The sequence below is a fragment of the Streptopelia decaocto genome (genome assembly GCF_964273445.1).
Source record: "Streptopelia decaocto genome assembly, chromosome: 13".
Classification (NCBI taxonomy): domain Eukaryota; kingdom Metazoa; phylum Chordata; class Aves; order Columbiformes; family Columbidae; genus Streptopelia; species Streptopelia decaocto.
In genome coordinates, this window is record NC_138668.1 from 14,052,279 (window position 1) to 14,078,454 (window position 26,176).

General features: G+C 40.6%; 1 protein-coding gene across 5 annotated transcripts in view; it reads left to right on the forward strand.

Annotated features, from left to right (window-relative positions):
* Nucleotides 1-11,558: 11,558 nt before the first annotated feature.
* Nucleotides 11,559-26,176, forward strand: part of CIITA (class II major histocompatibility complex transactivator) — a gene marked incomplete at its 5' end in the record, with an annotated part of 32,499 nt that continues 17,881 nt past the window's right edge. For 2 of the 5 annotated variants that reach the window (XM_082064665.1, XM_082064666.1), the window contains 6 exons: nucleotides 11,559-11,859; nucleotides 20,668-20,811; nucleotides 22,499-22,627; nucleotides 23,052-23,111; nucleotides 24,412-24,495; nucleotides 25,095-25,154. In XM_082064665.1, the coding sequence (XP_081920791.1) occupies nucleotides 11,559-11,859; nucleotides 20,668-20,811; nucleotides 22,499-22,627; nucleotides 23,052-23,111; nucleotides 24,412-24,495; nucleotides 25,095-25,154 (778 nt within the window). Of the gene's footprint in view, nucleotides 11,860-14,748; nucleotides 14,789-14,875; nucleotides 14,998-15,123; nucleotides 15,219-20,667; nucleotides 20,812-22,498; nucleotides 22,628-23,051; nucleotides 23,112-24,411; nucleotides 24,496-25,094; nucleotides 25,155-26,176 lie in introns of those variants that run through there. The other 3 variants (XM_082064669.1, XM_082064668.1, XM_082064667.1) reach the window with 3 other exon arrangements.

The window sequence follows — 26,176 nt, forward strand, 5'->3', positions numbered from 1 at the left end:
GAGCCCTTGCTCGGCGTTTGCGATGTCGGCTCCGCTCGGGACCGCTGGTTGTTCGCCAGACACACCAGCCTCGACAGGGCTTCTGGCGTCTTGCGCTGAAGATAAAGCCCCAAAGTGAAATAGTAGCGGAGAGGAAGGTGGACGTACGTGTGCAGATCCGAGACACGGCTCAGGTCCCGTGTGAGGGCTCAGCGCTGGGCTGTCCTGTCAGTGTGACAGGACACTTCGGTGAGACTGAAACACTGGATGTACCGCCGGTGTACCGTGGGTACGTCGGCCCTGCAGTTAAAGATTTCTCCTGCTTTTATTGACGCTGCAGATGGATTATGCAGCAGAGCTAAGGAAGCAGGAAAGGGAAATGAGAGAAGCGAGCGGCAGGTAGGGTGAGGGTTTCACAGCAATGGCGGGAAACAGCCCAGTCAGCCAAGTGTGAAGAGGGATCGAGGGAGAGCTGATAAACTGCATCGTTTGTACATCTGACAAGCCACTAGCATTAAACAAGCCTGCAAAATAAAAACTTCTGTTCTAGTTTAGTTAGATGTTTTAGAAACACCTTCTGTTGAGTAAAGACAGAAGTTACTAATTTGAACATTTCAAAAACATTAATTGGGAAGTAGCTTTCAGTAAGACCTGTTATTAGAGCAAGACAATGCCTAATGCATTGGAAAAACTGGTAGAGCTGGTCTTAGTAAGACTTGTAGTTGTAGTGGGGGGAAGGTTTATTTTATAACTAATACCATTAATATTGTGGTAGTCATATTTTGGCCTTGGTAGTGTTAAAACAATGGTTTAGAGTGTTTTGGAAAGTACTGCAGACTTGCACTGAAAAACTGAACAGGTGGGCTGTAATGTGAAGGGATGGCTTATGATAGCCTACAATATTAAAATATTTAAGTAGGCTTTTATTCCCAAAGAAGATGTCTACTCTTTGAGAGCTATCATGAGATGCAATTATTAAACAATTATGTGCATACCTGAAGCTGACCTCTACTTCATTTACTGTATCAACATGCACTACTGTTTACGAGCAACATATTAACAAAAGCAGATTCTGACTCAGAAGCAGGTCCCGGAACGGCACTGACAGGAGCATTCTGGCACATTCTTGGCTGCCAGATTATTCATCTCAGCTACTGCATCAGCTCTTCTTTCACCTCTCAGCGCAGTTCTGCCAGCAAGCGTGGTGGTTTGAATTTAGTCATTCTGTAATCTTGCTGTCTTGCCTGATCCATTGCATTTTTGTTCTAAGGCACCAGAAAATAATCGTGTGCCACCTTCCTTATCAGGTAAAACAGTCCTTGCTGCTACGGAAGAGGTGACATTTTAGCCTGTCACAATGTTAGGTGTCTGATTTACTACTCGGGTGCTGCTAACTGATTTCACTAGAGATGAAATGTTAAAACTAAAAAAAAAAAAAAAAAAAAAAGAAGCAGAACCTGTGTTTTAGTTTTTAAAACTGATAAATGTTTCTTTAAACATTGGAAATATTAACACCACCATAAAGGTAATGTAAGTCCTCCAATACTACTTCAAAATTGACAAATTTTACAAAATTTATAAATAGTTACACTTAGTTTATGAATTGTGGTAAGGTCTTCGGGTTTATACATAGGAAAACTTTGACCATTTCTCAAATATATTAAGATTTTATTTAATCGCTGGCTGAAACATACAGCGTGAAATAGTTGACCTCCTCCAAGATGAATATGATATTTTATTCACGCGATTAACGTGAAGTCAGCTGACTTCTTTTTTTCTCTGGAGCGCTGCCCAGGATCTTGCACTGGCATGGTACCAGAGACCAGCCCTCTGAACTGCACACTGGAATTTTTAACAACACTACAGCTATTGTTCTGTTTTCTAGATGATGTTTACAGTTTTCTGCTAATCCAAGAATAACTCTTACCTCACTCGCATTAGATATGCTTACCGGGTTTGTTGGAGGTTCAATAAAATGTTTAAATATTGAGGAGACAGGGCAAATTAGGGTGTTGCCTTCTGTTTGATTTGTAAAAGATCGTTTCCTGTTCTGGCCCAGAACCAGTGTCTGTGGAATTTTTTGTCTGTACGTACCTCAATTGTGGTAATTGGTAGCTCTGTGTTGACAGGGGAGAATGTGCAGTATTTACTTGACAGATCAGGATAGTGTCTTTTAGTTGAGTAGTAATAGACTCTCAGTAGAGATCAAGTTCTACCATCATTAAGGAATGGGCAACCAAAAAAAAAAGTCAAAGCTGAAGAGGTTTGGGCCCTAAATATAAACAGAGATTTAAAAAAGAAAAAGGCTTTATTGATGCTTCATTCGGTTATGTCTAAATATAGGAAAAAAATGGTTTTTTTAGTATCTCAAGGGAGAGAACTGGGTTTGATCCTAAAAAGTTCACCAGTATCTGTATTCCTTTCAGTTAGGGAAAAAAAAAATTGAGAAAACATTACCAGTTTTTCTTAAAAACTTATTTTACCTTCTCTATTCACTGTGTGGCTTTAGGCCTCATTTAACTCATGTTGTGGGAATCTCCAGTGAGGTTACCTGGGAGAGAAAATGCTTTGCAATTATTAATGCATTTAATTCTGTGTCTCTGTTGAGGCTGCACAGGTCACTTAGAAACTGGCAAACCAGACCAAAGCAAGGTCAGCAGCTCTCCTGGCTTGGGGTGCTTTGCTTCCCAGCATTTGGTTGCAGACTTCTTAGTGGGTTTGGCTTTATCTGTCTCTTGATGCATTCAAAGCTTCAGTCATTCTCAGCTGCAGTTCTCGGTACTTGTTACTTCTGCAAATCAGCTCTTATTTCTCCATTTGGGAACTCCAAAAATAAGGAACTTGGGCTGTTTGGACACCTGTCAGAAGTTTGATTTAAGTGACTTCATAGATCCACGGTGGTAAGCAGGGATAGGATCAGTTTCCCAGAGTGGCAGGTGCTTGGGCTCCCTTCCCTCCTTTGCTATGTGAATTTAAAAGGCCTGTACACAGGCAAATATCCAGTACCTTTCCTGAACTAAGCCAGTCCTCTATAGGCTTGCTGAGAGAGGAAAAAAAATACAAAGCTAAACCTATTAAATAAAAGAACCTAGGGCTACCAAATGGTTGAGAACTTACACAGCAGGAGGATAATATGAAAAATGCAGTACTATGTCTTCTACTCTTTTCTCTGCAAAGAAGTTGAAGTTGCTTATAAAAGCTGTAAACTGCTTTTTCATTAGCACTTTTTTTTTTTTCCTTGCTGCCAATACTATCTACGTAGTCTTGTTCAGATCCCTGAGGTTCTTGCTGGACAGTTCTTCAAACACTGCTTTCACTGTCCCTGTCAACTTCATCTTTTGTTGTGGAGTCTGTGGTTAAGCAGCTCTTGCTAGATTTGCTTGCAGTTGTTGTTCTTATTTATTTTAAACTGGTGTTGGAGGTGGTGAAGGCAATAACTTTCTCAGGAAGAAAGTAGAATATAGACAAAACACAGAAAAGAGAAGTGAGAAAGTGATCTGGTGATGCAATGAAGTGAGAAACCTGTACCTACATTTCTTAGTTCTTTTGACCTGCAGATTTTTGTGAAGCACACTGTGGCCCTTGTTTCCATAGCATTATTGTTTAGTAGTGTAAGAGATGGTGGCTCTTAGCATATGGTTTGAGTGTGTGTGAGGGATGGTGGTGCTTAACACATGGCATAAGTGTGGAAGGCTGAGATATTGTGAATTATTTGTCTCAATGCTTGCTTGCTAAAATAATACGTTTATGGCCTGCTTGTTACAGAAAAATGCTTGCTCATGCTGCTTGCTTAATTGGGGCTGCTGTAAAGGCCTAAATACAGTGAGTTAAAGTGCAAAATGCATGATCACTGAATTTTTGAAGCTCAAAGAATGCTTGAAGCTTGTGTAAGCTCAAGGGAAGCTCCAGCGATATCAGCCACCAACATCTGTGACCAGGCTCGCAGTGTGCTGGGGCACTGCCTGATTTCAACTGCCGTAAAATCACCAGGTTACGACCTGCAAGTGTGGCCATCCACCACCAGGACCAAGACCTGTCACCGGGACCAGGACCCCACAAATAGTGTCTTCCCTTAATTTGTTAACACATTTTTTTTCTAGTTTCCTGAATAGTTTCAGCACCCTGAAATTCCTTGTACTCAGTCACATAGAACTTGAAGGGGTGTGTGAGGGATTAAAATTCACATAATCTGTGCTGAATCATACAAAGACGTAGAGGTGCTTGGGACTTGTCTGTAGGTAGCAGGATCCCCCACAGAAGCCACAAGAACATCAAATGCCTTGGAAGGGCTCTGGCACATTGACTGCCTGTTCTTCACATGGTATACCAGGTGCTATTGGAGATATCTCGCTCCCTGTGCAATACCTCTGAACCTCTCCTGGAGATCAGGTCCCAGCCTCTTGTGGCAAAACCAAAATCCAGGTTCATGTCTGTGGCCTATGAGCCCCTTTTACAATGGAGTCTGTGCTTGGGAAGGGATGACAATTCCTACCACTGCCGGGGAGGTGAGGAGCCTCAGCCTCCCAGCTCAGGAGGTCACTCTGGGCTGTGCTGAAGCCTCCACAGCTGTTCCCATGGAAGCTGTTCTGCCCGACTCCCCAGAATTTGTTTCACATGTGAAACAAATGAATTCACGATCCACACATCTTTAAAAACTGTAAGTAATCACCAATTAAACTGAAATAAACTGTGGAAGAAGGGCAAGGACACAAACCTCTTTGTTTCTCAGAGAAAGGATTAACTGTGTGTCCCTCATCCTTGCAGGGCAGAGCAGCTTCAGCAGGAGGGTTTGAGAGTTCCCCTGGCAGGGCAGCCCAGAAGCCACACTGCGGGGCTGCTGAGACCTGGACCTTGAGCTCCTGAAAGAGAAGGTGTTGTGACTGTGTTAGTGGTGCCAAGTTGACTGTCTGCACTTACAAGAATAACAGCACAGATACTGGAATGGAAGCCATGGTAAGTTATTCAAGTGACTAAAGGTAGGGCTACTGTGTCTGATGTGGAGTTCAGTAGCTTTTGTGTCTGGTGTGCATTTTAGTTGACAAAAATCAGAAACGCTTTAGGGAAGCCCCTAAAATACATGGTTTCTTCAACTGCCAGTATAGTATTTTTGCCCAGTTTTATTGCCTCCATCATTCTGAAACTCGACAGAGGCTGTGGTTTTGCACACGTCGTTTTCCTTGTTGGTTTGGGTTTGCGTTTGTATGCTGTTTCCCATTCTTGTTCTATTATTTCAGTGTAAGGGGAATTACAGGCTTTTCTTGTCACATGCTCCGATATACCAAGTGTACTGTCCAGTAGTGGTGACAGAAAGGATATAATTAGTTTTTTTAATTTGCTCTTAGCTATAGATAAATTACAACTCCTTCTGTTAACAAAATGAATGCTATTGTGCATTGTCTGCCCCAAAACTACTGCTAAGAGATCTGTTCATTTGTGATGCTCACACACTTCTTGAAAGCCAAGGGAAGGAGCAGGAGCTTTTCTCAGGGTCTTTTCCCCCATCTGTCGGCCAGGCAGCCGCTGGATGTTACTGCAGGTCCTGGTGCTCATGGTGTGCTTGCAGAGCACCGTCGTTGGCTTCCTGATGGAATACATTGTGCTAGTAAAAATACTATAATAAGAGAACAGCATGCTTATAAATCAGTAGTGCTTTAGCAAAATATTGCTAAGCTGGCAATATTTTGCTAATTTTCAGTTGTTTCAGGTTTTTTTCCACTGGGAAGTTCTAGGACGTACTGTAGTATAATCATTCTGGTGCCAGTGAAAGCAATGAATCATTGGTATTCAAGTGAGGAAGAAAATAGTGGAATTCATACTTTAAATGTAGGCCTATCACCACAAAGATAGTTTAGAAAATATTTGATACTTGGCTGCTGAAAACAGTTTTGTGTCTTTGTGTTCATATATCTGCCTAATTCTCCACAGAGAGCTTTGCAGTAGCTGTGCCCTCTTGGCATGACAGTGAATCTGGACTGCACAAGCTGGGCTAGCAAATTGATGTTGTTGCTATTTATGTTACTAAGCCAAAAATGCGAGGGTTACGAGTTCTTAAAATACAATATTTTAGAGGAACAGCAGAATTCCATTGAATGGCAGACTGGCAGCAAACTTTGATATCTCAGCCTAATAAAAGTAGAACCCAAGGTCGTCCCTGCAGAAATGCCCTTTGGAGTCTGTCTATCAGGATTTGAAAGCAGAATCTAAACAGGTCTTCTGTTCAGCCAGCCTCGCTCCATCAGCCTTCTGAGAACACTTATCCAAAGTTCTGTGAGATTCTGAATGACCACAAATATTTGAGGCCCTAACCTTTTTTTGAACCTACTAGATTGGAAATTCTCAACCTTTTGAGTTCCTAACCTCGCTTGAGAATGTCATGTTCTGGAGAAGCTGGTGATGTGAGCAGCAGTGTTGCAGTGCATCCCCGTGGGCTCCAGCCACGTCTCGCTGCAGTGTTCCTGCTGTACCACCGAGGCTCGTCATGGTGTTCAGGGAGCAGTAGGGTAGGCGATACTGGAAGGGCAGGTGTGGAAGGGTGCTGAAGGACTTTTACACATCAATGGAAGCACAGCAAATTCTGAGGTGAGGAAGGAGGGAAAAGATTTGATCAGACAGTTTTAAAAACAAGCTCGAGCGAGGGAGAAATAAACAACAAACAAAACCTGAAAAAACACACACAGAAAACCAATCAAACAAAAAACCAAAACCAACCAAGTAAAACAACTCCACAATCTAAAGGAAAGACCTTTCGTGTTCCAAGCATCTTCCAGAATATCACACCTTTACTTTCCTACAGGAAGTAATTTTCTAATTAGATATAAAAGATTTTACATGAAGAGCTGTAAACTTTGGCAGAATTATGTAGGAAATCCTCAGTGTGTATGCACAGTGAAAGACACTCTAGTAACCAAAGTCTCCATTCTAAGATTTAGCCAAACTAAGTTCCTGCAGTCCAGCTTTGCCAAATGTAGCGAAGTCGGGGGCTAGGCTGGTCATTAGATATTCACTGGGGGCAGCATTCTCTAGTGCTCGTGGACACTGCTGCCAAGTCCCTGTTGGTTTCGGTAGATGCTGTATTATGAATGAACCGCACTTCCTTGAAAATTCCTTCCATGTTGTCTGAGCTGTTGGCTCTGTCTTCAAGCTCTGATTTTGCAGTCAGTGTCCTTAGCCCCTCTAGCCATAAATTGGATTCATACCAGAATTTTTGTTGGGGATTCTGTCTATCCAGGCTGAATATCATTGATGTACTGCTGGTTGAGCAATTTTTCATAGACATTAAAAAATTTCCCTGCTTTCCAATTGTATTCAATGCACAACTGGCCATTCTTAAGGATTCCCTTTAACTGACACGCAGCTTATGTAGACAAGAGTGATGTTTCACAGCAGCTGTATCTCTTTTTAAGGATCATCATGGTAGTCTTCCTCTCAAAGTCCAAAGGAAAAGACATGCCTTAGCTATAGAAAATGCTAAACAATAGCAACATAAGCAACAAATAGTAAAAATGTACAGCATGAGTTAGTTCTCTTTTTCACACACATTGTTTGTGCTATGATACATTTTAAAGAGGAAAGTTAAAGTTAAAAAGGAGAACTTGTGCTTTTGATTTCTCTGCATTGAGGGGAAGTATCACTTCTAAGTAAATATGATGCTGCCCAAAGTCTATGGCTAATTTTGAAATCCAAATAATCTCAGATCTCAGCAATTCATTTCACCATTTTTACTGGGGACAGTGAAGCAGCTGAAAGTGTGCCAATGTAGGCCAGGTTATGTCCTTCAGTACCTGGCATCTGGGTACATCATGAGCCTTAGTAGATTTTATCTAGTGTCAAGATAGTAAGAAGTTTATTTTTATTCATGTGAATGCAGCAACAAAAAGAGAAATAGAAATCACATTTAATTATTTTCTCAAAATTGCAAATTAGGACTGTAGCAGCACTAGAACTTGAATCAAGTTTTCAAAGCTTGAGCCACTATGACCCCCTTCCCTTATTTTGGCTTTAGCTACAAGACACAAGTTTTGTGGTCCAAGGCAGAGGACTCCTAGCACAGTATTGCTTGGTGTGTTTGCCTATAGCCCAGCAACAGCTGGGGACAGCCATATAGAGACCATGTTTCCTCCCAGATGATGATCTTGCAGATCTTTTTGGAAAATTCTTCAGGATCCCTTAAAACATGTGGGAAGAGTAAAAGAGGAATCAGCTTGAAATCTTTGTATCTTAACACCTGTGAAAAGCCAATCCCACTTTTGATGTGTCTCAAATCTAGACATAACAGAAGAAACTATATTGTATTTGGGTGATAATCTGCTGCTCAGGGTGAGCTTTGCCTGGGCGCATTGGCAGGTGGAAACACTTGCAGAAAATCTGCTTTTCTCATGCTTAAATGGCAATTGTGATGACCTGTCACAAGGTATTTGCTCACTTGCTTGTCTGCTTCTGGAGGTAACTGTCCTGTGGAGGGGAGTTCTTTGCCCACATAAACAATTTTACTATTCCCACATTATTATAGCCCCTCACAGTCAAACACACTTCTGCCCTGGAGCACTGAGCAAGGCTTTTGCAGAGCCAAGGTGCAGCAGGTCAATGAGTTGCTGAGCATTACAGTTTAAATTTAGTTTCTTCTTTTAATATACAGCTTCTCATGTGGCTTGAAGTCTCCACCTCCTATCAAGAAGGAGACTCAGTCAGGAGAACTGCTGCCTAGAGAGGCCTTGAATGTGGCTGATGATGCTGAGAAAGGTTTCTGAAAACCTCTCTGGTCAAATAATGGACACAATACTTTTTTTCTTTTAATCTGTTGAAGCCATTCAAGAGCACACAGGTTGCAGGAGAAGCTGATGTTGAGACTGCCTCTCTTCCCCAGGCTGTGGTAAACTCATTCAGCTTTGCTGTGATAGCAAGTGTTTCCCAATTTTCTGCAAGGCAAACGCTTGGCTGGCTTCAGCATGTGTTCTGCACCACAAGGTGGGAAAGTACAAGTGGAGGCACCTTATTCAGTGCAGTTTTATGCTGCTAAAGCTATGGGAAACGGTCCTTTTCACGTAATACCCCAGGAGCAACGCTCCTCTGAATGAGTTGGAGCTTATTCCTACTCACACTTCAACGAAACTAGTGTTTCTTCAGGTTTTTTGGGGTCAATGTGGGCAGCACCTTTAAAAGAAAATATATTTAAAAGACAAATTCTGAGCGAAAGAAGAATACTCATGAAAGATCCAAGGGATTTACTTTTCCATAAGGAAAATAAATTATTTTGCTTTTCTCGGTTGCCATTTATATAGTTACACTAAAATGTGTTACCTACCTGCACTGCAAGTCAAACCAATACTACTGGGTAATGAGAGAGCTTATTTTTCCAGTGTTTTGCATACATTTCCTGATATTGAACATAAACATGAACGTTTGGAAAGTGCAGCAAGTTCTTGTTATTCTACAAAGCTATTTTGGATCTTAACCAGAATTTGCAGTACTGTACTTGAACATTTTATAAAGATTTAGTAAGTTCCTTGCAGTGCATTTTTTCTTACCAGGTGGGATTATTTCTCCACTTTCAAGTGTGTTTGATGGTGAAAAGAAATCATGGCAATAGTCAAGGTAGTAAAACCTCGTAGCAAATAAAGAGAAAAATATTTAGATTATATTTGAATAGTTATCCCATACTCAGCCTACAGGCTTGTTCAGGCAGCCATGTACCAGACTGGATTTTAAACTTCCCATCCATAAGCTCCCAGAGAGCCCTTGAAATTTTGCCCCAGTAATTATTTCAAGGCTGTAGGTTCTGCTATAAGAGCCAGGTATCTAAAAACGAAGCTGAAAATAACTGTAGTGTAAAGCAAATTGTTAGTAGTTGGTTACTGTTTATTTAGCCACTGCCATATTTATAATGCTTTTGCCACTGTTCTGAAACCCTGAAGTTTTCTTCCCCGAACAGTAAAAATGCCTAAACACAAGCTGCTGCAAATCCTTGTACAAAGCATTAAGTAGAAAGTTTGAAATAGGCATAAGGAAAATAAATCAGCATTAGCAAGCACTGGATAGAATCTGTTTAATTTTAGATTTTATTTTTTATATATTTGAGTCTCATAAGACACATTTTCATGATCAAAGACCTGGAAATGCGAAACATATTGCCTTTAAAAGGTTGTATAGGTGAGAAAATTAATTTACCATGTTTTAAATATTGCAGCAAAACCAGTTGTTTACTTTGTATCTTTAACAAACTGTTGTTAGCAGATGTAGCTGCTATGAATAAGAACCATGTTATTAGAATCTATTTAACCCAGCTCATAAATTATATACCTTATTTTTTATTACAACATGACTGATGTTCATATTTGGCTCAGAGGTACTTCTCTTAAATACATGAAAATTCTGGTAATTAGTGATATTCTTCCTTCTCATGTTGACTTTATATATTTATTCTGTGTTATACAGGCAGTCACAATATAGAAGACCAGTTAATGATCTTTGCACTCTTAACAATAAAAAATACTCCTAGATATGCATTTTACTGATCTGATTGAGATAATTTGTTCTGTTCCTTTTACTCTGCTCTCACTGAAAATTTTGAAGATATCCAGTCTGAAGGCACTCATTCTTTATTTTACTCCCTGTTAGAAATTGTTCTTGAGACAAAGGTGAGACACTATTGATTGCATTAAGAAGTCTTTGAAGTGCCCTAATTAGACATTGCCTGATCCTGAGCTCTACAACAGAAGAGCAAGAAATGACTCAAGATGGCAATAACCTTAAAGACTTCTGAATAGCTTTGAGCTGAATTGAGGCTCTGGTTGTCATAGGTTTGGAGCTGTATTTTAACATTGTGTTTGGCGGTACAGAAGATTTGCTACTTATTTAATCTGGGGACTCAAAAAACTCTTCCCTTTAAGGAATTTAACTGAAAGTGTCTACCCCTTGGAGTATAAATATGTTAACTTTGAATAAGAATATATGGCCAAGAAGTCAGGCCAAGCTTGTTTTCTAGTTATTTTTCTTCCTAATAAATTCAGGTATGGCAGAAACCAGAGCCAGATTTGAGAGAAATTTTTACCCCAAAGTTTTCACCCAGATTCTAACCCATACGACTTAGTGAAAGCAGAATTTGGTCACAACGTAATGTCTAACCTTACACTGGAGTCTCCAAGTTTTAAACCTATCTCTCTTGCAGAGGATGCATTTTGTGCTGAAGCTTTTGGATTCAGCAAGGACCTTGCTGGGCCCACTGCTGGACCCACACTCCACCTTGGCCAGGAGATAAAGCGCGACCTGTGGCAATCCTTCTTTCATGGGATACGTATATTTTAAAATTATTTTTTCAGATGACCATGTTGTTGATTGGAAAAATGTGTTTTCTGAAGAATTGTGCTGTTGTGTCATTTCATCAAGAAGTTAATTGTTGTTGGAAATGTTATTTAAAGGCTTAATCAAATGAGGAAATAACTCTGCTATTGCAGGCCAAAGTCTCTTAACTTTTTTTTTTCACTTCATCTTTTTGATGCTGACTGAGTGGATTTTTTTATTTTATTTTATTGAAACAGTTCAGATTTTGCTCAGACATCCTTCTAGCGTCTTCAGATGCAGCTATGAATCTCTTTAAGGAGATCCTGCCTAGAGTAAGGAAGATTCTTTCAGCTGCTACAGCTTCTGATGAGCACGCATTGCTTAACTTCATGCTGAAAGAAGATGTGATATCCAAGGAGTACCATCAAGCCTTGCTCCACGAAAAAGACAGAGAGGACCTCGCAAGGAAGATATCTCTGACATTTGTGGAAAAATGGGACCTCTACTTGACTGATTTGGTTCCCCTGTGTTGTTTAAACCTCTGTGGCAGTAAGCCTCAAAACGTGACAGATAATGAGCCAACAGGAAGCAAGTACATTTCTGGTAAATCAGATTTTTTGTTTGTTTTTTTGCTTTGTTAAAGATTTACTTTTGTTTATTGCATTTGAGATTGCATTGTGGCACAGTGCAAAGTGCATCACTGGAGAGCAGGTGGGGAAGAGAAGAGAGCGGATTGTAATGCAAGAGCAGCTAAGAAGAGATCCACCCATCCAGGGTAGCTACAGATACCCGTTTTCATAGCCAGGCCATCATGAAGCTTGTTCTTTGCCACCTTTTGCACAACCAGAAAGGCAGAGTAGATTAAAGAGACCCTGAGTAGGTCAGTTTTTCGCAGTGGACATGCCAGCCATTGACAGTCTGAGTAGCATTTGTTTGCGGCACATGCTGGCAATTGATGGAGGAAAATCTTTTATCTTTTTCAATCATATATGGGAGAAATATTCTTAACTTTAGATTCCAGATGTCTATAAGCAACAAAATTACACTGCCTGTAAGAGGTTTAAGCAGGGGATGTACCTAATGACTTATGAGGATGGATTCAAGAGTTTTGAGCGGCAGGAGAGATAAAAATACCTTACAATACCTGATAATACTTTAAAATACTTGTAATACCTTAAAATACCTTATAATTGTGAGGCAGTAAACTCTCTTTTCAGTCTGACTCACCAGAGGATTAATGTGTATGTTGGAGAACGGAAATAGTTCTGGGACAATCCTGACACTGTCCCTCCTTTGTAAAATGACAGAACCACAGCTTAAATTACAGCATTCAGAATGATTTTTACAAAGCCAGGCAACTGTAAAAGAGAGTAAAAGAAAGCTTAGTAGAATATTGGGGTAGTCCTGCAAAACCGATGGAACATGATCAGGGGTATGAATTTTTTCCTCCCCTAAAATATAGTATTGGACATCACTTCTCGAGGCGTGCGTGAAAGTTCAAGGGGAAAGGCTGGAGAAAAAAATTGAGGTAGTTTGAGAGTACAAAATACTGACCTGGAAGATTTTATCTCTATTATTACACACATTCAAATTAATGCCAAGAATTCTTATTTTAACTGTAGAATATCATAGCAAGTGGCCCAGTGTCACTTATGCTGGGAGTATATATAGTCTGGCTTCTATTTTAAATTAAATCCCTGAAATGCTTGAAAATATATCTGTTCCTGCTCATTTTTTTAATTGTAGCACCTAAAATCTCCGTTCAGGGATTTTGATCCTGTCACGCCTGGCTCTGTATCCCTGTCACAAAGCCTGCATACGTTTGGGACATGACAGAGGGAAGCTGAAGTGCCTCAGAAGCAGCATTGGTTTTCATCCATCACATGTTCAACTCTTGCCACTGTTCTCTAGATTTTGTAGTAGACATGGGCTTAAAGAAAGTGGTTTCAAAGACATTAATTCACCAGGAAATGACTCAAATTGTATTAGAGGCTTCAGCTTCCTTTGAAACAAGTTATTTTATGACTTTCTTTTTGAAATCCGTTAATTTTTCAGCCTTACATTCAATCATTGTTTCACTCTGGAGAAGCCTTGTAAAGAAAACTCAGGAACAGACTGATATCAGCAGGTTTCTCACTTGTTACTTAATAGTTTTGCAACTATTTCTTCTACCACAAAACAGATCTTTACAATTTCTAGACAAAAAAAGCCCCAGCTTTCTCCCTCTTGCAAAGTGCACTATTGACATCTGGTTTGCAGTGCTTCCATACTAACCAACCTGTTCTGCTCCCTCCTTTTGCAACAAACACCCAAGCAAAGAAGCTGATGGTGACCTGAGAGTCTTAGGCCGTTCTGAGCTGCCTCACAGCCTCTTGTTTTCCCTCTAAGCCCATCTTTATAGACTAGGCACTAGATGACCCAGTACTCTCATTTGCTCCAGCAAATCCTTTCTGCTCTGCCTCAGAGCTGGTAAAGAAATCTGGCTGCAGGGCTGGCAAAGGAGCTTGTACCTTGTGGGGTTGTGTTGCACATTACAATGGGGCTCACAAATAACCCTCTTAAATTTTGTAGGGATTTCTCGTGCAGTGATTGTATTATTGTCCTATCAAAACAGAGCGCTAAAATACAGAACCTGTAGTTGTGCAGCCTTTGATTATTTTCTGCTCTGAATGCTGCTATACTGAGATGTTGCTTTTCTTCTGATGTGCATAGAGGAATTCCAGGAACACAGGTCCCTGGTGGGTTAGAGAGCCCAAATCGGCTGCTGTTGTGCATTGCAGGCTGGGCTCCCTGGGAACAGATCAGCTGCTCCCAGGAGGGATACAGCTTTATCTTTTCTCAGTGAGCGTGTTCCCATGGAACCTGGTGGAAGTGCATCTCCGCTGCAAAGGGAAGAGGCTTACGCAGGTCAGCAGCTGCTTTGCTTATAGCACCTGCTGCCTTGTGCAGAAGCCATTTGTTACTGAGCAGCTAATTAAAAACTTGCCTTACTGAAGCAGCAAGTCCTGGATGTCGTTGACTTCATCAAATTGCACTTCCTAAACACTCTGGTGGAACTTTTGCTATAAGCCATAGCCAATGGAATAATACTACAAAAAGTATTTGCTCACTTGGGAATATATTCTCTTTCATAATTAATTTCTAATTTGTGTAGGTCTATGCATGGTAAAAAATAGAAAAATAGGCAAATAAGCTTGCGAAGCCACACAGCAGCAGATAGAGGCATCATGGTAGGAACACTCATGGATGAAGTTGGTTTTCAAAAGTTTGTTTGTCTTACGCCAGGTAAGTGCTGGCAGGGTGGTGAAATGAATGAACATTCTGTCAGATGCTGCTACAAGCAAACCCTGAACACCGTGTGTAAGCCAGACAAGGTTTACAAGCTCCTGTTGCATAGAACGTCCTACTCATCATTTTGAGCCAATGGCAAGAGACACTTGAACAAGATACCAAAGTAATTTTTGTATTGGTAGAGCCTGTGAACATGTGAAAGAAATACTTTCACTTCTGTTATACCAAAGGGAGCTGCAAGGTAAGAATGTCTGCGTGCTTCTTGCTTTATTCGTAGTGATGGACTGTCTAACAGCATGGCTTTGGGACAGGAAGGAAAGGAAGAATTCTGGGGAGCACCAGAAATTGTAACTGTCAGCTCTCATCCGATTTCGGCTTCCAACGGAATGTATCAGTCTGTTTGTAACTAGTGAAAAGTGCAAGCTCCTAGCTGTGAATCAACCGGTAGAGGTAAGCGTGTTTACTATACAGGACTTGCTAGAAGGGAGGTTCCTTTTAATTTTCCTCCATGGAATTCCCCCTAAGACTTTAACTTTTCTGCAGCAACTGGTCTGGCTCATTTCCTCCTCTCTGGTATCACTTTCTATAAGCCCTGGGCAGTGATAGCAGCTCTTCTCACTTTTGCGTTCTGGATCCAGAGTGACAGAGCAGGAACTGTCCAGCTATCTAAGGTCAGTTTTTCCTCAACTCTTGAATGCAGTGTTTTTTCATGGGAAATGCATCTTATCTTTTTGTAGATATTGGTAACTATAATCGGTATCTGGACTTGTATTGCTTGAAATAGTAGTAGGATGAGGTCTGAATGTAGGTGAAATTTTGGAGAATTTTTAACAATTTTGTTTTGTGGCTAGCTGCGTTATTTGCCCAAAAGGTTGCTATAGTTTATTTCAGGCTTTGCTAAAAACGTACTTGTTTTTTGTATAAATGTTTGCTCCAATAGAAAGTGAAACTGAGGATTGGTAGAAGAAATTGGCTTATTTCCAGTTTTTTCACTGGCTTTACTTTTTCTGGCTTTACGTTCCCATTTAGGAGAGCTGAGATACTGTCTTGAAAAAAGTCTCTGCGCAAATGTACTTTTTCTGCCAAAAAAGCTTATAGGCAAGGTGTCTGCTTTATTCCATGTGGCTGCTGGGATGGGAGAGCCAGGCACAGCTGTGACACACCAGGCGATACGGGATCTGAAAAGGCAAATTCTGCTCTCAAATCACAACTCTGACACCTGCAGGACAGCACGTTATGAGTCTGCCTGAACTCGGCTGTCTCCAGCACAAGGCCAGTAATGTTTCTTTTATCTGTTGTGTTGGTCAGTATCCAGCTAAGTTCATTGAAAGGCAGAAGCTCTTTTTATCTGATATTCATACTTTTAAAAACTTCTTTAAACTCATCTCTAAGGGGAATGTGGCAGAATATAAAGCAGCTTCTTTTCAAGCATCATCTCTGTTCTGCCTTTTTAGACTATAAAGCCCATGGAAAGTAACACATCACTCCATCGGCAAGATAAAGACTGTAGGTAAAAGTAACATCTTCTGTAAAATCAAGTAATACCATGGGAAAAGTTAAACTGGCTTCCAGATGTATAAGCCTTTCACGGATCTAAAATAGAAACTAAAACCTTCAAAGCTAAATATAAATTGAGCATCATTACTTGCAGTTTACAATAATCAGACCATCTCTGAAAGGAAAATCTGTTTGGTGCCTGTGGAGTGGAGCAATTGTTAGCGATGGATTTGGGGAGAGGAAAGGGAGACAGGTGACTGTAGCACAGAGGGAACGTCCTGCCTGGTATGGGTGCTGTACACAGTGACATAACCTCTGGGGGATGCAAAGAAGAGAGAAGAGTCTCTAAAGTTGTTTAAAAATTTTAAAAAGGCTTTAAGATTGTGGCTGCTGATAATGAGCTTTTAGCTCAGAGTACCAGTGTGTCACTGGACTTTATTTAGAGTTTGATATAACCTGTTTTTTGTCAGCATGCTTCACTCAGATTCACGTGTAGCCCTTAATGGGTCTGAGGTGTTGCTGAAGAAATGTTATTTTCCTGCAATCTTTGTGTTTAATTTTTCAACCTCCCATCTTCACAGCAGTCCACTCTCTTATTTTTCTGTAGTCTGAGACTTGGAGCTGTAATGTTATGTCATCTTCTGGCTAAGAAATGTGTGATTTGCATGGCGCTACTATTCTTTTTTATGAATTGTCCTCAGCTTCCTAAACTGGTACAAAAATAAAATTGTAAGGGGATTTCCTCTGTTCCTGGAATGACTCTACATAGTTTCATTTTCTCAACCTGTGTACTCATGTGGGAGATTATTTTATTATCTGTCAGAGCAGATGTCAACAAGGTTTTTGGAAGGAAACCCTGTAACAAATCTTCTCAGAAGCATGCACCTTGTTTTTGGACTAAATGCTCCATTATTGTCTGTATAATCCTTCTCCATTCTTTCAGATACCATCTGTTTTTTATTTAGTAATAGACCCTGTTATCTGGAGTCTTCAACATGTTGTTCCTTTAAAGTATCACAGTATCATGTTTGGGATTGGAAGGGACCTCAAAAGATCATCTAGTCCAATCCCCCTGCTGGAGCAGGAACGCCCCAGGTGAGGTCGCACAGGAACATGTCCAGGTGGGTTTTGAATGTCTCCAGAGAAGGAGACTCCACAACCCCCCTGGGCAGCCTGTTATAAGACATATATAAAAATCAAATTACTGGGGCAAAATGATAAATCACAACCACCTCCCTTATCTTCAGAAGTTAAAAATGCCCCATCTAACTCTTAAGACTTGTATGTGATTTAAGTGAACACCTGCTCCTTCTTTAACTGGATTATTTTTCCTGGTACAGTGATGTTCACTAATTCTTTTACTGCTTGTCCAGCATTTTAAATTCATATGATATCACTTGGCCTCTAAAAAGAGCCCTGAAAAAAACCCAACATTGAGAGTCTTAGATGTGAATCATATTGTTGTGCTGTATATGCAGAATATGGAGCAAAACAAAGCACATCCCAGGTAGAGCCCTTGCTGGCGCAGGTGCGCACTGAATCATTGCACAGGTAATGCAAAGGGAACTATACGGAGTACAGTGATGCAGCTGGAGTGTATAATCTGCTGAAAGGTCTTATTTAAAGACAGAAAGAAAGAAATCTGTCTTAACCAGTGTTCAAACAAGAAAGGGCTGAACTTTCTGAATGGCATGGCCATACACTCGCAGTACATCCTGCCTTGCCCTGCCTAGCACATGCACTTTGTGCTGCAAGGGAGGGCACCTGTGTCCTCGGGGACTTGGATCTTTCATCCTGCAGGTCCGTGCGGGGTCCAGCTTCCTCCCCCCGAGAGCTGGCTCTAGCGTTCACAGCCCAAACACTGAAATTATTTGGAGATTTTTTTAGTCCTCTGATGTGAAAATGTGCCAGACACCCAGTTAGGCAGCACTGTGTGGGACCCCAAAGGGAATGTATTGTCAGTAAACCAACTTAAAATCATGTATGAAACAACAGAGAAAGTGCTGAGCAGTGCAGAGCTTATTAATCTTTGGTCTCGGATAGGGGATTGCTGGGATGCTGCAAGGAAAAAGGGGAAGCTCTGGGAGAGGAATTGCAGTTGTAAACAAGCTTGGTAATGTCTAGTTTCAGTTTGTGTGCTTCAGTTACAACACCCAGCAAACCCTCGATGACCCTGAGGTCTAATTCTTCTTGCCTCTGGCTCTCTCAGTGTGGAAATTTTCAACTTGCAAAAATTCAATCCAGTGTAGTTAATAGAAAGACAGCTATGTATAAATTTGTGTCAAAACCAAAGTAATTAAGAAAAAAAGAGGGTAAACTGAGGGCCATTCAAACTGATGAAACAAAAAAGACAAGTAATCAAGTTTTTCATTCTTGAAAGGGTGGCAATCTTCATTCTTCCCAAGGGAGAAGGCTGTGTCGCTCTCACTCCTGTGTTCCTGGGTCATAGCACCTTTTACGTTCAGATTTTCAGCTCTCTGGCCTGTCTTGGCACTGGTGAGACTTCCTCTTGGTTGCTTCCTGACTTCTTGACCATGGTAGCTGAAAAGTATTTTGCATTACTTACATATTTATCCACAGGGAAATGCTGTTGAGAGGCTGAAAACAACAGAAGCTCTTACGACTATGACTTAATTGAAGCTTAGCATTTCCATGATGATTAAGTAGTCTTACTTCGTCTCTTTCCATAGGGCTTGCCCTTTGCTTTGTCTGCTGTAATCAAGCAGTTTACTAATCACTGAACTTGCATTCCTGTTATGGCTTCTGCCCAATTACTTCTTTCTCTCTAACCCCAAAATTATATTGGCCCAGAGGTAATGCTTCTATAGCATTATTTGCCAAGTCTGGCAACCTGGCATCCTGAAAGGCCAAACTTTGTTTAGATTTTACATTAATTCAACAAAGCAAGTCGCAAAGCAAAATGATGCAACAAACTGAAAACTTAATCTGGTGTGTTTATAACCTCATTCTTGGTTCTCATGCAGGTTTGTCAACTTCTGCTTTTCATTTTTAGCACAGCAAGAAACAATTTCAAATTTTGATGATTTTGGTAATGTAACAAGGCCACACAACATGAACAAGGAGAACTACCTGAGTGTAGGTTATTCCTACTTGTGGGACTTCACTGTGTCCACCTGCTGTTCTGAATTCTGGCTCTAGACTCTGGTGTCTTCTGCAGCAGAAGGCAGAGAGGCCATTTCTGAGCCGTTTCACAGGGACAGCCCCATAGAGGGGTAAGAGAAATGAAGATTCATTTATAACAAAGCAGCACGTGGTAATGTGTGACCAGGGCTGCTCTGCCTCTCTCAGCAGAGCTGCAGTGATAGCTGTGTTTCTCTTTTTCCATGTTGCAGGTAGAGTTCATGGTACAGCAGGTTGCTCCACATTTGCACACCTCAAGGGTCAGGCGTGCAGCTGGGGACAGCAAGGACATTCTGCTACAGGCAGAACATCTGAGAGTGTGTTACAGCTGTCCTTCGTCGCAAAGGATGCTGCTTGATGCCAAGCTGAAACTTTTCATGGCTGTGGTGCATGGTCTATTTTAACAGCATGTGGTCTGGAAATGTTGCTGGTTATTCATTTCATGCCGGCACCTCAGTACTATGGTGGAGTAAATCACTTGGATTGCCAGCCCAGTTGGCATTCATATCAGTGATCTGTAAACACTGAAGAGCAAATATTTGTTTTTCAAATAGTTTGATAAAAACAATGAATAACCAACAAGTAGTGTTACTTCACTACCTGCAGAATATCCAGGAAGAATGTTTGTGTTTATTCTAGTGCCTACTTCAGTAACTGGAAGGAAATAGAAGAGATTTAAAAAGAGGTGGAGGAAGAGATAAACTTTATGAAGAAAGGCAGCTGCAGCAATCTAAGCAGTTCTCATTTAAGCATGGGTGACTGGGACAGGGAGCACCCTGGATCAGTCAAATTTATCTGGTACTGTATGACACTCTGCTTGGAAGGCTGTGCTGATTCCCAGCTCATGAGTAGGTACACACATGAGTTCTGAGGGCGAGAGAAAATTGACTACAAAATCATTGTGATAGATTCCAAAATGCCAGTGAGTGCCCTTTTACCAGAAACTAATTCCCAAGGTGACCATGCTATTTTGTACACAAACAACCAGATGGTTTGGGAAAGAATGATATAAAGTAAATGTTCTACCTTTCACTGTTCCTTCTTGTGCAGAGGAGATGTCTCCTAGTGCCATCTCCAAGGCTTAGCAACTGGGTGTAGCATCCCAGCCAGAAGCTCCTTCCCCTGAGAAGTTGTCCTGACAGTAAAGAATGGGATTCTTCTTCCATCCTCTTCACTGCTGTCTTCTCATGGAGTTGTGACTTATTCAATACTTGACGTTCTTAGTCCAGGTGGTCAGACTGCAGTACCCACTGCCCTGATTGGAGTGAAAAATAGATAAGTCTAATTGCAAGCTGTATCTGGATCTATAAATGTAAGTAACTCAGGGTTATAACTCAATGCAAGACTTGGTAAGCAATACCGGTTCCACAGCCATCAGATCTCAGTGTCATGTCAACAGAAAGCCACAGTACAGGACTTGTAGTTTTGGTTGACAAAATCTGTGGCTTTGTCATAGCTAACTGTTTTACAATTTGATTTCAGACAGCAAGGGACAAATCATGGATTCAGCACTTCTGTCTGAGAATGGCTGTCTTGGTTTGCTGCACAGTGACATCGATCCATTGTATCTGTATACTGTCCTTGATCCAAAGTTATCTGGAAATGAAGATGATGTCTTCTGTGCAGGTTAGTAAAACACTAAAAAAATACTTGATTAGTTTAGTCATCATGCTGTGAGTTATTACCGTCTCCTCTCAATTATATAGCCATATAATGGCAGTTTATCATGGTGGCTGGTCTAAATTCAGCAGACATTTGGTCTCACAACATGATAACTTTGTATCTGTATATATAACAGTGACTGCTTACAGAAACTATCGTGTTTTGTAAACTGTACATATTTACAACTTCCTGCACTGTCCCTCATCAAGGTGTGAGTCTAATGCATTTGGTTTGGATATCATTCATGGAAGTAATTTATTTGCAAACATTTCTGTTGTAAGCTGGTCAAGTGTAATTGTCAACACTTTTGTAGTTTCAAGCCAAAAGCTTTGCAAAAGGGAGACTTTTCGATGAGTTTGTGATTAAGCCAGTCTGCAAACAAACTAGCATTTCTAGAGCTTTCTGAGATCCTAAGGCACCAACACAATGGACTTTCACTGCCAGGTGCTGTTTTACAACTTTTGGGGGCACAGACCAACAATTCTATGATTCTGTGACAGGGGAGAAAGCAGAAGGGCCAGGGTGTAAAGATGATAGGTTCTTGTATGTAAGTTCCTACAGATAATCAGATTAGGAGGCTGCCCTGGCTCTCAAACTTTCTGCTCCTGAATTTGTGTGAAGGTTTGGGAACATTCTGCTCCCCCTGAGTCTGCTGGCATAGAAGTATGAAAGTGTATCTGTGCTGCTGACTGTGTTGTGGAGCAATAGCTGAGCTCATTTTAAAGAAATGAACGGGACTGTGGGTTGAAAGTGGCAATGAAATGAGAACAGATGTACGCCAGGTTTGAAGTCCTATAGCTCTGTGCCCAACAGGTGTAAAACAGCACCAAATTGGAGGATACCACCTCACATCCTTGTTGCTTTCATGAGTGACCAGCGTCAGCAGGTACATGGGCAAATTGGTAGAGGACTGAGCACCAGAATCTGGAATCATCTTTGTGATTAATTATTTTCCAGGCTGAGCTTTGCTTTCTCAACTTCTGACTGCTAGTAGCACCCACAGGAGTGTTTCTTCACTCCCATGGCTTCACTGCTCAGTGACTGAAAGTAGGATGAATTAGGGATCAAGGACTGACTTGTCGTATCAGAGATGTTTCACTGATTTGAATGTGCTTTCAAGCCTTAGCAATGTCTGAGGTGATAGTGATAAATTGAACACTGTCAGGACATGGTGCCAGTAACTGGAAACTGAACATCTCTGCTGTGAAGACATTACTGTGGTCCTGGGTGTGTGTTTGGCCTTGGCCAACTAGCAGCTTCACAGGGAATTTGTAGCTGCAGTTCAGGGGTTAGTGTGCACCCAGCATTGTTCTGAACAGGAGTTTGGATGGTACCACCATCGCCTAAAGAATGAGAAGGTTTAATAGTATGGATGAGTCCGGGCCATGTGTGTAGGCCCTAGATTCTGGAGCTGTTTTCTTTACTAGGAGAAATAATGTCTCAGTGTTTAGCAAAAGAAAAGTGTTGATGTTTGGGTGACTATAAATTACTGAGAGTTCTGTTCTGCTCCTATTTAGCCAGCACACAATGAAGAGCCAAAGCCTTACACTGAAGTAACCAATCTGCCTTTTCTGTGTGTCCTGCTATCTGTTTTTTTTACTCCTTGGTTATGGCATTCATTGAGCTGATGTGTACTCCTTTTTAATTCTAGATCCTGAAGTTGATGCCAGCAATAACGATCAGGTCAATAATATGGATTTCCCATATACACTGGAAAATGGTGAAAATGGGGATGAATTGTGTCTCTGTTCCAACACCAGAGACGCTTACGCAAGAATAGGTATGAAAGCAATTTTTGTTTTTTAAATCATTATTTTCCAATCACTTGCTATAGCTATTTCTAACAAATTCCATTTTCAATCTAAAACAGCGTCATATACTCAAGTGGCCGGTCCCTCATGCATGGTCCGTCTTCTAGCCAGGGTACCTAAACCTGTGTGTGGTGGGGAAACAGATGAACAGTAGCGTGTGGTTCTTGGGGGAAAATCTCTCTATTAATGGCTCCTTCTGCTTAATACTTCCTGTCTCAACTTCTCCTTTCTCATGTTCTTGATTTCCTGAACAATTTACAAGAAAAACTTAATTTAACTCTTCAGTTTCATTTATACTGCAGAATTCTGTTAATGATGGTAAGCTTACAAGAGCTTTACTGTGAAATTCACTGTGTCATTACTGTGTTCCTTTTTCTTTTTCCTTCTTGATAGCTGAATTAGCAGAATATGTGCTCAAAGATCATCAGGAGAAGCTGATAGAAGATCCTTTTGGTAAGATTTATGTGGCAAATTTTAATTTTCTCCTTGACTGTGTTCTGGCTAACATCTGCACTGTACTTCACCCCCCAAAATTAGACACCAGTAAAGTTTCTATACATCTGGTATCCCCTTTTTTTCCCCTGGGAACTGTGTCCCATGATTTTCGTGGCAAACATTGAGGATTATTTGTATTTTTGCAGTCTTTTCTCAAAGATGGCAGTTTTATTTCTGATCACGTCAGCATGGCCATAGTGCATGCATGGCTTAACTGCCTAGTGCAGTATGTGCCCTCAATTAGCATCAGACTCATTCTGAGCACAGCATGGATGATATATGTAAGTTCATTAAATCTGACCCACCCAGAGAACCTTGCATGTGTATAAATGGAGTTCCTGTGCACTTATTTCTGTCCAGGATGCACAGACCTGCCTGAGGAAGCATGTCAAATTTTACTTCTCTCCCTGATCACTGCAGCACTTGTATAATATACCCATAGTAAATGATTCCTTCTTTCAGTGCTTGACCAGAGATAATTGCTTGACTTTTGGTATAAAATCATTGTTTTGGTAGTGGCATAAATACAGCTGTTTGCTATTTCAGAATAGATATATATATATATAAAAATAAATATTTGGCCATTGGGAAATGTGTAGAATCAGAAAGATTCACAGAATCTGTATATACCCTGTTTTATGTTTGGGCAAGGTAATTTTGAACAACTTACCAAAGGTCAGTCCTTACCTAGGACAATTCTGACTTTTAAAATGCTTTTTATTGCTCCCTGGTGTGTTTAGAATTTGAGGATTTTTGCACCTAATGACAAAATTTATATTGGTTTTAGAGGAAACAAGATATAATACTTAAGTATTTGCAGTAGAAGAATGGTATGGATAACTTCACAGTTCTTACAAAACAAAATATAAAATCTGTTTAGAACCCTTTACTCTGTCTCTTAGAAACTAACCCTTTTCGTATAAAAATAAGTAACTTTACACTGTGATGTTTTATCCTTTGCTTATTGTTAGAGCGTTGAGAAGCACTGATGTTTTATTAGCCACTGAATTTGTAACAGTAGATTAATATTTTGCCGTTCAGAAACTAACACTGGGTGACAGAATCTGTATTCATAGCTCAGTGGGCTTTCTAAATCTTAATGATGTGGATATGTGTTTTATCGCATTATTTTTTTTCGTCTTTTGTTTGCAACATATTTCATCTTTGCCTGTTGGTGTGTTTCTCTTGCTTTTACCTCTTTCTGTAATTTTTCTAGGATAACAAAGGTTGACATTTGGCAATATTTCATGTTTTTTAGCAGGGAACCTTATTTGGGATGAAATGACTGATGAAAACACTGAGAAATTTACTGACATAAAGATGCAGAAATGTCACAAACGACGTAAGTGAAAACCAGTGAGAGTTTGAAAGGCTGTAGTGTTTGAATTCTAAATCTGCATTATGGTGCTTTGGTTTTAACACAGCCTCAGTGCATCTCTCATGTAGTTCTTCACTGATACAGCCAGATGTGCTTCTCCTGATTTTGCTTATCTTGTGTGGGCTGGAAGTGAAAACAACTCCCCCAAGCATATTCTTTACAATTCACAGATTTTCTTTTCCTCTAACATGACATTAAGCATGTTGTGTTTCTTCCCTTTTAAAATCATCTGTGTGACAATGTTAACTTTGTTTTCAGTGTACCTATAGCTTAGCAAGCATTAGCTGAATGATTCCCTCTTTAATAACGAGAACAACAGCAAAAATCTTTGATTACTAGCACAAAAATCTTGCAGCCTAATTGAAATTTCACATAGTAAAATAATGTGAAGCTTTTCACATTCATATTTTATATATTAGATGTGTACAGTTCTGAAATAGCTGAATTGAAACTCCTACCACCCCCTTCTACTTTAAAAAGCTTAAATAAGTTTCCGAGGTGGAAACTTAAAATTACCAAACTGGTTCAATTTTTATCACTTGCTGTCTCTGTTTTTCTTTCAGCCTTCTTAGGCTCTGCAGAGAGTTGCTCTGAAGCCTCAGAACCCAAATACAAGAAAATTGGTAAGTTACTGGCTGAATAGGATAAGATTATTGAACATATTGTGTTGTGTTCCAAAGTCTCATCCTCTGTTAGGTATTGGAACTCTGCCTTCTAGGGAAAGTTTGCTCTCACAGGTTTCATGTTACAGCATTTTTGTGCATTTTCGTGTTTCCACTTCCAGCAGAGTGAAAATCACTGTAGAATCACATTCTTATTACACACCTCTGGCTACTTCATAATGCACCAAGTCTGTGCCCTCTTATCAGTAGCTATTAAAATACGCATCTTATGACCAACTATGTGGTAGCCTGGAAAGAGTTGGATCCTTATGCTTCAAAAGCACACTGTCCTGCTGGCTGATAGAAAACTTCCTTAGCATCAGCAGAAGCACAGCTGAACTTTTCTAAATCCATCTGAGAGAAGGAAGCAGAACAATGGAGAACTGAGTGGTGCCAAACTTTGTAATTTTTATCATGTACACCTTTTGTTTATGCTGGCTCATGTGACTGGGGCCATAGTTTGGCATTTCCTGGGTTTGACTCTCTTTTCTTTTAAGTGCGACACCTTCCAAAAATCCAGTGAAACATCCTAGTGAGAATAATAATTGTGCAGAGATGGCTTCTTGGCCCAGGCCATGATATTCAGTCCTTTAAACCAAAGTAAGGGTGGGAGAAAGGGAAATGTCTAGGTGTCGCACGCCGTTAGACCATCTGGAGGGCAGTACCTGTGGCAGCAGGCAGGCTGTATCTTGTTCCCTAGGTGTAAACTGATGTTAAAGTTCTTACCCAGCTGTAGCCCAAATGGTTATCTCGGGGAGAGCTAAACCAGCAAAATTCTCTTCCAAAATCCCCATGAGAACAAGCACCTTTGGATGAATATCTTCTATTGTGTTTGGAAGCAACATATGTGTTACCGTATGGCAGTCTACTTCCCAGGCTTCCTAAGGGGAGCTCTGACTGTACCAAATCCCATGGGCCATGTACGTGCCAGGATGGGCAGCCAAAACCAGCGTGTAACCCAGGAGCCATCCAGAGAGCATCTG